The 12,008-nt window shown below is 42.4% G+C and overlaps 1 protein-coding gene across 1 annotated transcript in view; it reads right to left on the bottom strand.

Moving 5' to 3' along the window:
* The window catches only part of KDSR (3-ketodihydrosphingosine reductase), a 93,046-nt gene that overhangs the window by 29,502 nt on the left and 51,536 nt on the right, over positions 1-12,008 (bottom strand). The window contains exons 2-5 of the mRNA XM_075316080.1: positions 8,915-9,004; positions 4,493-4,549; positions 4,344-4,409; positions 1,733-1,828 (exon numbers count right to left, since the gene is read on the bottom strand). Coding sequence (XP_075172195.1) covers positions 1,733-1,828; positions 4,344-4,409; positions 4,493-4,549; positions 8,915-9,004 — 309 coding nt within the window. The remainder of the gene's footprint in view (positions 1-1,732; positions 1,829-4,343; positions 4,410-4,492; positions 4,550-8,914; positions 9,005-12,008) is intronic.

Raw genomic sequence — 12,008 nt, 5'->3', positions numbered from 1 at the left:
AATGCATCTGTAAAATACAGGTGCCACTAGGATGGTCCGTGTTGCATTTGATTTTTTCTTGTACCCTTGAATAGGTGAGTTTTGTCAAATTTATAGGTCCACTTGCAGCAAGCTGAGATTTTTTTTCCTCAGGACAAATACACCTGAGAAAAAAAAAATATAAACCCCCCCTGCAGATCTGCACTGCCTCATTGAGAAATACGGGTCTGAGTGCAATTCCTTTTTTGTTGCATTGCACTCAGTTATACACTAGTGTCAGTCATATACTCCACAGATCTGGCCTTTTGGAACAGGGACAAGAAATACATTTTTGAAAGTAAGCCATATGAAGTCCTGTTTGTAGTTTGCAAAAACCCATCTAGGTGATACAGCTTAGCATGTGGAATATGCTCTGGCCAGGAGATGAAAGTTGAACACTCTGGACTAAATGCAAAACGTCATGTATGGTGGAATACTAACACTGCTCATCACCATGAAAACACCATCCCCATCATCAAACATGATGCTGTGGAGACTCTTTTCTCAGCAGGGACAGGGAAGCTGGTCAGAGTTGATGGGAAGATTGATTGAGCTAAACAGAGGGCAATCATGGAGGAAAACCTATTGGAGATTGCAAAAAAAGTATTTGAGACTGGAGTGTAGGTTCACCTTCCAGCAGGGCAATGATATACAGCCAGAGCTACAATCGATGGTTTAGAATCAAAGCATATTCATGTGTTTGAATGGCCCAGACCCAGTTCAGACCTAAATCCCATTGAAAATCAGTGGTAAGACTTGTAAATTGAGGTTCACAGACTCTTCCATTCAATTATGCTGAGCTACAGCAATCAGCTATTTTGCATAGAGGAATGGGCAAAAAATGTCAGCCCTTAGGATGTGTAATGCTGGGAGTGACATCCCCAAAAGACTTGCAGCAGTAATTGCAGAGAAAGGTGGTCCTACAAAGTATTGACTCAGGGGGCTGAATAAAAATGCACATCACAATTTTTAGATTTATATAATTTTTAAAAAAATATTTAGAAAACCATGTATCATTTACATTATATTTCACAAATACTTGCTACTTTGTATTGTTAGATCACAAAATATATTTAAAGTTGGAGGTTGTATCTGAAAAACGTGGGAAGTTCATGGGGCATAAATACTTTTTCAAGGCACTGAATATCTATCTTAGTTCTAACTCCATAGGATCAGGTGTAATTTACACAAGATTTATTTCATGTATACTTATTTGCTGGTAAATTACTACATCCCAAAATAGCTACCAAGTTAAACTCTTCAAAGAGGTTTCTTTAAGCTGGTTCATGGGTTTGGGATATATTATCTGTGATTGGATCACAAAATCTGGCAAAGCCTCTGACCTGAATTAACTACCTTATATATTATGCCTGTCAGCCAGTTCATTCAGATCCGGATATATACTCGTCAGGTCAGGGTATTGAGATCCAAGCACGGACCACAGATTAAGTGAGTCAGAATCATGGTCTAGGCAACTTCCAAAAGCCATAAAAATAAGTTTTGCAACACATATCTGATGCAAAAGAAAAGCTATGTTCATTATCCCAGGTTGAAATTATGCATGTTTCTCCACGAACAAACAAGTTAAAGTGTGCTTCAAATCTGGAGTTGTGTTGGACTGCCCCCTCGCATTAACATTTTTCCTGTTTCTGCGGATATTTGTGTGGCAGCATTATCAACCTGTATGAGTATGCACCAAGAGAACAAAACTTACGGAAAAACGATCGATGTCTATCTCCTCAAATTTTCCAGCAATTGACGTTCCAGCGCAGTTCACCAACATATCCACTGGTCCCAGTTTTTCCTGAGCCTAAAAAAAAAAAAAAAAAAAAAAAAAAAAGGAAAATATTACTATGCACAAATCTATAAACTAGATCCTCAATTGTTTAATTTGTTAAGCTATATAAATGCCACTGAATTTCCCATTTTGTAAAGGCGTACAACTTCAACCATTCAAGCTGGGTTTATATAGGTCATTTGTAAGATTTCGCTGGTGATCTATTTTATATACACACACCAACGCAAAGTAATGTGTTTAAAAAAAAAAAGAAAAAAAGCCCCAGCTGAGGTTATACCACCCGCTATCAAAAAGCATCTTCTATACTTGGCAGCATTTCTCCACTGCAATTAATAGCGAACAGCACATTGCACGTTACTAAGTGGACATATAGGGTATGACCATACATCGCATATTTGCGGTGAGAAAAATAAACACTGCGCGGTTTTGTTTGATAAAATTGTTGAATCACATGACAAACTAGTCAAACCCAATTATAGTCAGTGGGTACCATGAAGGGCCATTGGCATCTTTTTTGTTAGGAATTCAGCACCTCCATTATGCAGATATGAGCAGAAGCTAAAAAGACATACAGTGAAGGAAAAGTATTTGATCCCTTGCTGATTTTGTAAGTTTGCCCACTGACAAAAACCATGAACAGTCTATTTTAAGGGTAGATTAATTTTAACAGTGAGAATATCCAAAATAAAATCCAGAGAATCACATTGTGTGAAATTAAATGTATTTGAAATTTTGCAGAGAGAAATACGTATTTGATACCCTACCAACCATTAAGTTCTGGATAGAGTTGAGCGAGTACCTAACTATTCGTACTCGCTATACTCATAATGAGTACTGTCTCTAAGGATGTCAGGGACAAGATCATAAGTAAGACGCTGGTTGAGGAGACAACCGTTGGTGCAATAGTAAGAAAATGGAAGAAATACAAAGCAAGTGTCAATCGACATTGATTTGGGGCTGCATGCAAAATCTCCCCTTGTGGAGTATCCAGGATAATGAGGAAGGTGAGAGATCAGACTAAAACTACATGGGGGGAACTTGTTAATGATCTCAAGGCAGCTGGGACCACTGTCTCTAAGAAAACCATTGGTAACAATATGCCGTAATTGCTTAAAATCCTGTAGAGCCCGCAATGTCCCACTGCACAAAAAGGCACATGTGCAGACCAGTCTATTGTTTGCCAATGAACACCTGGATGATTCTGAGAGTGTTTGGGAGAAGGTGCTATGGTCAAATGAGAAGACAAAAATTGAGGTTTTTGGCCTTAACTTGCCGTGTTTGGAGGAAGAGAAATGCTGCCTATGACCCAAAGAACACCGTCCCCACTGTGAAGCATGGAGGTGGAAACATTATGTTTTGGGGTGTTTCTCTGCTAAGGGCACAGGACTACTTCCCCGCCTCAATGGGACAATGGTTGGAGACATGTACACTAAGATCCTGAGTGACAACCTCCTTCTGTCTGCCAGGACAATAAAAATGAGTTGTGGCTGGGTCCTGCCAGCATGACAATGACCCAAAAGATAGAGCCAAGGCAACAAAGGAGTGGCTCAAAAAGAAGCACATTACGGTCATGGAGTGTCTTAGCCAGTCTCCAGACCCTAATCCCATAGAAAACCTATGGAGGGAGCTGAAGCTCTGAGTTGCCAAACAGCCTCAAAATCTTAATGATTTAGAGATGATCTGCATAGAGGAGTGGACCAAAATTCCTCCTGACATGTGCGCAAACCTCATCAACTACAAAAAAAAAATAATCTGACTTCTGTGCTTGCCAACAAGGGTTTTGTCACCAAGTATTAAGTCTTGTTTGCCAGAAGGATTAAATACTTATTTCTCTCTGCAAAATGCAAATAATTTATACAATGTGATTTTCTGGATTTTATTTTGGATATTCTCTCACTGTTAAAAAAAATATGGGTGAACCACCCCTTTATTGTACAGATCGATATTATATTGAGAAACAATGTTTCTCTCAAATACCTTGTGTTGGCAATAGTGCCTGTGAGAGGCGCTATTGCAGACCGCTGTTCCCGCTCCAGTGACGTCTCAGTCAAGTACTGCACACGTCACATCCGTGCAGCTGGGGGAATTCTTCCTTACTCACTGAGCTGTGAGCGGTGTTTTACCGCTGTCACAGCCCATCTGCTCCCCCTCCCTCCTCCCTCACAGCGCGTCGCGTCTCTTGGTTGCAGCGAAGAATACAGCCGGCGGCACGGATGTGACGTGTGCAGCACTTGACAGAGAAGTCACTGAAGTGGGAACAGCGATCTGCAATAGCGCCTCTCACAGGCACTATTGCCAACACAAGATATTTGAGAGAAACATAGTTTCTTAATATAATATCGATCTGGACAATAAAAAATATGGATGAACCACCCTTTTAAAATTATAGACTGTTCATGTCTGTCAGTGGGCAAACTTACAAAATCAGCAAGGGGATCAAATACTTATTTCCTTCACTGTATATACACTCAAATTCAATGAAAATCTCCAATTTATATCTAACGGTCAAACAAAATAATTATCTTACCTGTTTTATGACATTTTCTACTTGTCTGTAATCTTTGGACACATCAACTGATATACACAACACTACCTAAAAACAACCAAACAAAAACTCTTAAACATGTATAAAACATGCGTTGCACATAGAACCAGAGAGCACCATACAAGTCTTACCTGTTTGTCATTTAATGAATACTTTTCAATTTCCTTTTTGGCCTGAACTAGTTTGCTCTGAAGGTGGGGGGGGGGGAGAAAAAAAAAGAAAATCAGTCCAAATGGTGAGTCAATTACTCTCAGCTGTCAGCCAAATATTCACAGAAAAAAGTAAGCTACAAAGAGTTCATGATAGTTCAGTACAGTTATTAGATAATATAGGCTGAAGTCCGGCCAACAACACTTTAATCTATCTGGGTCCACACAGGTTACTTGGAGAACAAATCTCTAATATAGGGCCTGTGCCTTTTATGCAGAATGTGTTGTACCGATCAGAAAAGGAGCAGTGCCACAATGTAGGCCGGACTATACTGGGAAAAAAAACCAAAAAAAAACAACACACTGATCGGCCTTTTAGTCTATTAACTATAATGTTTAACCCTTATATTTAGTACCAAGTAATTACCACACCGTGGTCACCATGGCTGTACAGAAACCTTCCCACGTACTCTCAGACATAGTAAGGGTAGTCTAAAGAATGTATGTCTGGGACACCAATGGTGTGAACAGGGTGCAAGACTCAAAAATATACAACTAAACAATAGGATGAAGAGTTGCACACCAGTCACAATGTATAGGGGAATAATGAAAAGCAAAACTGCTTTGGGAATACTAGACTGAAAAATACAATGGATTATCTGAAAAAAAGTGAACAAAACATGAAAAATGAAATATGTATAACTGGTATGAATAATAGGAATAGTAGAGATCTTTAGCCACTGTATTGATCAATGCAAAAGAGCCCCAAAGCCACGCCAAGGTAATCTCTGTTTTTGGGGTCCCTAAGCTATGTGTAACTTCACCTGTAGTAAAAATCTTGCTCTGTATGGGAAGCAAAGGACCAAGCTATATATGTGAAATAAGACTCATGGCTATGGGTGGGGCAGGGTTTTCAGACAAAGTGCAGGTAAGGTTACACAGGTTAGGGACCCCAAAAATAGAGATTACCTTGGCGTGGTTTTGGGACTGCTTTGCATTGATCAATACAATGGCTAAACATCTCTCATTCCTATTATGCATAGCAGTTATGCATATTCCATTTTCATGTTTTTCATTTTTTAGATAGTTCATTGTATTTTTCAGTCTAGTATTTCCACGGCAGTTCTGCTTTTCATCATAGTACGGGTAGGGTCCATGGGGCTGTATGGCATCCCCCTACTAATTGTCTATCGGAGTGTGGAAGCTGTATTTTCCTGTTGTACGTTCTGCTCCTGCCCAACGTATAAAATTATAGACAATTCCCACTTGTTTTGCTGGTAATACCTGTCAATGCTGACCTGACAATGTGGAGACCTGATAGAGCCATATTGATTCTTACATTTGTGCTTATTTATCTTTGGATTTTGAAATCAATGTCATTAATCTACAATGCACATAAGATTTAAATCCCTGATCTTTTGTGACATGGATAGACAGGTGAAAGCAGCTTCTTAGTGTCCGCCTACTGAAATCAGGTACATGATCAGCTCAAGTTAGCATGTTAATGAAGAGGGGAAGGCCTAAACATAAAGCTACCTGTCCAATAATGTATCACTTAGTTTACTGGGTGCAGCCGTTCTGACATAATCAGAATATTTAGATTTAGTAATGTAGCAGAGCTCAGAATGCTGTCCCTGCCAGTGTGTCTATATACAGTGTCTATAGGCCGTGAGGTGCTAATCACTGAAATAGTTGAACTAGTTTTGCGATGATAATCTCCTGAAGCTACAGTCATATGAAAAAGTTTGGGCACCCCTATTAATGTTAACCTTTTTTCTCTATAACAATTTGGGTTTTTGCAACAGCTATTTCAGTTTCATATATCTAATAACTGATGGACTGAGTAATATTTCTGGATTGAAATGAGGTTTATTGTACTACTGGAAAATGTGCAATCCGCATTTAAACAAAGTTTGACCGGTGCAAAAGTATGGGCACCTAAACATAAAAGTGACATTAATATTTTGTAGATCCTCCTTTTGCAAAGATCACAGCCTGTAGTCGCTTCCTGTAGCTTTAAATGAGTTCCTGGATCCTGGATGAAGGTATATTAAATCATTCCTGTTTACAAAACAATTCCAGTTCAGTTACGTTTGATGGTCGTCGAGCATGGACAGCACGCTTCAAATCATCCCACAGATGTTCAATGATATTCAGGCCTGGGGACTGGGATGGCCATTACAGGACATTGTAATTGTTCCTCTGCATGAATGCCTGAGTAGATTTGGAGCGGTGTTTTGGATCATTGTCTTCCTGAAATATCCATCCCCTGCGTAACTTCAACTTCGTCACTGATTTTTGCACATTATTGTCAAGAATCTGCTGATACTGAGTTGAATCCATGCGACCCTCAACTTTAACAAGATTCCCGGTGCAGGCATTGGCCACACAGCCCCAAAGCATGATGGAACCTCCACCAAATTTTACTGTGTAAATGTAACTGGCTTGTCCAAATGTGCTTTTGCATACCCCAGGCGACTGTTTGTGGCGTGCTTGCAGAAACACCTTCTTTTGCATCACTCTCCCATACAGCTTCTCCTTGTGCAACGTGCGCTGTATTGTTGACCGATGCACATTGACACCATCTGCAGCAAGATGATGCTGCAAGTCTTTGGAGGTGGTCTGTGGATTGTCCTTGACTGTTCTCACCATTCTTCTTCTCTGCCTTTCTGATATTTTTCTTGGCCTGCCACTTCTGGGCTTAACAAGAACTGTACCTGTGTTCTTCCATTTCCTTACTATGTTCCTCACAGTGGAAACTGACAGTTCAAATCTCTGAGACACTTTTTGCATCCTTCCACTGAACAACTATGTTGAATAATCTGTTTTCAGATCATTTGAGAGTTGTTTTGAGGAGCCCATGATGCCACTCTTCATAGGAGATTCAAATAGGAGAACAACTTCCAAGTGGCCACCTTAAATACCTTTTCTCATGATTGGATACACCTGCCCATGAAGTTCAAAGCTCAATGAGGTTAAAAAAAACAATTTAGTGCTTTAGTAAGTCAGTAAAAAGTAGTTGGGAGTGTTCAAATCAAGAAATTGATAAGGGTGCCCATACTTTTGCTTAAATGCGGATTGCACATTTTCTGTTAGTACAATAAACCTCATTTCAATCCAGAAATATTACTCAGTCCATCAGTTATTAGATATATGAAACTGAAATAGCTGTTGCAAAAACCCAAATTGTTATAAAGAAAAAAGGTTAACATTAATAGGGGTGCCTAAACTTTTTCAAATGACTGTAAAAACAAGCATTGCAGGTAAACAACTGCACACATTGTGAATAGACTCACTGCTGAAATGTGTTAACCCCTGCAGCATGGTGTCTTCAGATTACATAGCTAAAACCTGCTGTCAGAATCTCTTTAAAAATGCGTTGTTGTAAGTTGGTAAATGAGTAAAATTACAGAGAGCTTGTAACAAGCAACTTACCTCAATTAAAATCCTCTGTACCTAAAAGTTTTTTTATTTATAATTCTAAAGCTTACAGTTAGTTTCCCCATGATACAGTCTCAGGGTAGCTAGTTACCCAAGTAAGAATATGCCGCTTGCAAGCCATTTGCTTTACGCCTGCTTGTGCCACTCAACCTGGTGAGCCACTGACTCCAACCAGTGTCAGTTCCATGAGACTGCTAGCAGTGTGGGTGAGTGGACCAGTCTGAGCTGCGGCGCAACCAAGCCGCTGGTCCGGACTGGCAGTCTTCAGGAGTGCACCACCCCAAGCAACCAGAAGGTGAGGGGCAGAGGAGCAGTGCGCTCCTGAAGAAACAATGTGAGCGTAAGGCCGGCGCCACAGAGGGACTAATGCGATCCTCGCATGACACTTGGCTCACGCTGGCAGCACAACAGGAGCCGAGTGTCATGCGAATGTCACTGCGTCTGAGGTCCGATCATGCGATCAGACCTCAGCTGCGGGGGGGCGGGCAGGCGCTGAGGGGGGGTGGGCCGGTACGGAGCAGGAGAGGGAGGGATTTATCTCCCTCTCTCCTCCGTAGTTGGCTATTGCCATTCTAGCTCTGCACTCGCGGTACACCGGTGAACTGTGAGTGCAGTGCGATTTTTCTCTCTCCCCATAGACTTGAATGGGTGCAAGAGAAAGTCTCGCATTACAATCGCAGCATGCTGTGATTGTTTTCTTGGTCCGATTGGGGCCGAGAAATTAATCGCTCATGTGTGCTGGGATATAGGCCAATATTGGTCCGAGTGGAATGCGATTTTTTTATCACATTCCACTCGGTCCGATTTTTATGCAGTATGTCTTAGGCCTTAGGGTGATGTGGATATTATCCTTTAATATAGTCCGGTTTTAGCTGGAGATACATTTCAGCCTATTTCCATTTGCTGTTTGAGTACATAGTACAAAGTATAAATGTAAGTAAAGAACGTTCAATAACATCTTACCTCATCACGGGCAACCAAAGTAATAAAAGCTCCTTGCTTGAAACATTCCACTGCAATACATTTACCAATACCACTGGAGCCTCCAGTAACCTATTTTTTGAGAGAGAAAAAAAACCAAACAATTAACTAAACAATAAATTCAGTTGTTATGAACTTCAAAGCCCTAGCTCCATGTCTGACCTGTTCTATGCCCAGTAACATACTGGAATAACATAAGCATTTTGGTCGATGTGCATACAGTGATGCAGATGCAGGTCTTAGCCACAGCACGCCTGACTAGTGATATCCAGGATTGACGGGACTAACTGGACTAATATATTATATATATATATATATATATATATATATATATATATATATATATATATATATATATATAAATATATAAAAACAAAAAAAAACACACAGCTCCAACCCCATAATGATCCTGGATCTGTGACCAGATACCAGTCTATGGGGACCAGAATCCGGTGGTAGAAGGGATAGGGTGATTGAAGAAAGCACACTATACTTACCGAGTCTCCGGTACGACTAAGGCTGCTTTCACACATCCGGTTTTTGCTGAGCGGCACAATCCGGCGCTTTGCAGAAAAAACGCAACAGTTTTTTTTTTGCCGCCGGTTGCATTTTATCCGCATAGACTTGCATTAGCGCCATATTGTGCCGCGTGGCCTTGCGTTCCGTCCGTTTTTTGCCGAAAACTGCATATTTAGCACATGCGGCGGCCAGATGGAACGTTGCCTGGCACTTTTTTTGTACAGCGAAAAAACCGCATCCCGCCGGGTGCGGCATGGTGCATAATTTAAGTCTATGCACGCTGAATCCGGTGGCAGACCTCAAACGCCGGAAGCATGTACCGGATTCGGTTTTTACTTCTGAGCATGCCCAGAAGTGATCTAATTCATTGCTTGTCAGAAAATCACTCTCTCTCTCTCACACACTGACTCACTCATTTACCAATCACGGGCGCCTCGCTGCAAGGATGTCACATTTACTCTCTCTCACACCGACTCACTCACTCTCACCCACTCACCGATCACCGTCGCGACACTGCACGGCTGTCACAAAGCTACGGCGGCTTCTCCTGATTTGAAAAAGCCGTCCGCCCATTATTCAATCTCGTATTCCCTGCTTTCCCCGCCCACCCGGCGCCTATGATTGGTTACAGTCATACACGCGCCCACGCTGCGTGACAGTTGTCGCACTGCAACCAATAACCCAATCACAGCTGCCGGTGGGGCGGATCTATATCTTGCAGTAAAATAAAATTAAAAAAAAAAAAAAGGCATGCGGTCCCCCCAATTTTGATACCAGCCAGGGTAAAGCCATGTGGCTGAAGGCTGGTACCCGCCTCATCCCGAATTGCCCTGGTGCGGTAGCAATCGGGGTAATAAGGGGTTAATCATGGCAGGAGTCTATGAGACACCCCCAATGATTAACCTGTAAGTGAAAGTAAATAAACACATACACCCGAAATACTTTATTTGGAATAAAAGACAAAAAACCACCCTCTTTAACCATTTTATTAAAATCCACAAATACCCCTCCAAGTCCGACGACGCTCTCAGCTCTGCTACATGAAGCTGACAGGAGCGGCAGTAGAAACACCGCCGCTCCTCGGAGCTCCACGCAGCAACTGAAGGGAGTCGCGCTGTCAGCGGGGACGTCACTGAGGTAATGCCGGTGTATGTGCGGTGATGGTGCGTGCGGGGGTGCCGGTGTATGTGCGGTGATGGTGCGTGCGGGGGTGCCGGTGTATGTGCGGGGATGCCGGTGTATGTGCGGGGATGGTGCGTGCGGGGGTGGTGTATGTGCGGGGATGGTGCGTGCGGGGGTGCCGGTGTATGTGCGGGGATGGTGCGTGCGGGGGTGCCGGTGTATGTGCGGGGATGGTGCGTGCGGGGATGGTGCGTTTGGCAGTGCCGGTGTATGTGCGGGGATGGTGCGTGCAGGAGTGCCGGTGTATGTGCAGGGATGGTGCGTGCGGGAGTGCCGGTGTATGTGCGGGGATGGTGCGTGCGGGAGTGGCGGTGTATGTGCGGTGATGATGGGGTCTCGCTCTCTCAGCCTTTATGGAAAAAAAAAAAACACACGAATCCGATTTTTTACCGAATCCGTCACATCGGTTTTTACACAGAGACGGATCTGTTGCATCAGGCACAAACCAGATTGTGCCTGATTGCAAAAACCTGATGTGTGAAAGCAGTTTAACTGCTTCCAGGGCTCTCGCTCTTCTTCCGGGACCTCTCATTATTGCTCATCCATATTCACTGCTTCCCCCGCCTTTCGGCAGTCCTGGCGTCTGTGATTGGCTGCAGGCAGATGCGCCACCCTGTGTGACCGCGTGTTTTACAGCTTACGATCACAGACCCTGTCTGTAGGTCTATATTGTGGTATAAAAATAAATAAAAGTTGGCATAGGGTCCCCCCGCATTATGATAACCAGCACAAATGAAGCATATGGCTACATGTTGCAGCCTCCAACCATGCGCCTATCTTTGTTGTATATTAAAATAAGAGGAACCACATGTGGCTTTTTTTTTTAATTATTTAAACAGGTAATTAAAAAAAAAAAAAAATTGGCGTATGTTCCCCCCAATTTTGATACCCAGCCATGATAAAGCCTGACAACTGGGGGCTGGTATTCTCAGGCTGAGGAGACCCATGCTTATTAGGCCCCCAAGTTTAAAACAGCAGCCTGCAGGCACTCAGTATTATCGCATTCAGTAGATATGATAATCCCAGAATCTTACCCAGCTCATCTCAATTGCCCTAGTGTGGTGGCAAATCGGGTTAATAAGGTGTACAGCTGCCACTGAGCCCTAGATTAGTAATGGGAGACGTCTGTGAGACCCCCCATTACTAAACTATAAGTAAAAAGAAATAAAAAACAAACATTGAAAAAATCCTTTATTTGAAATAAAATACAAAAAGCCCACCCTCTTTCACCAATTTATTAACCCCAAAAGCACCCAGGTCAGAGGTAATCCACACAAGGTCCCAAAACGATTCCAGCTCTGCTATATCTGGAGACACAGCTGTGAGCTTCAGGCAGTGACTGCGCCCTGCGATGATCGGTGACGTCACTCAGGTT

This window comes from Anomaloglossus baeobatrachus, chromosome 6, assembly GCF_048569485.1.
Source record: "Anomaloglossus baeobatrachus isolate aAnoBae1 chromosome 6, aAnoBae1.hap1, whole genome shotgun sequence".
NCBI classification, from domain to species: Eukaryota; Metazoa; Chordata; class Amphibia; order Anura; family Aromobatidae; genus Anomaloglossus; species Anomaloglossus baeobatrachus.
The sequence above is the reverse complement of the archived record's forward strand: the minus strand, read 5'-3'. Positions and strand labels throughout refer to the sequence as shown.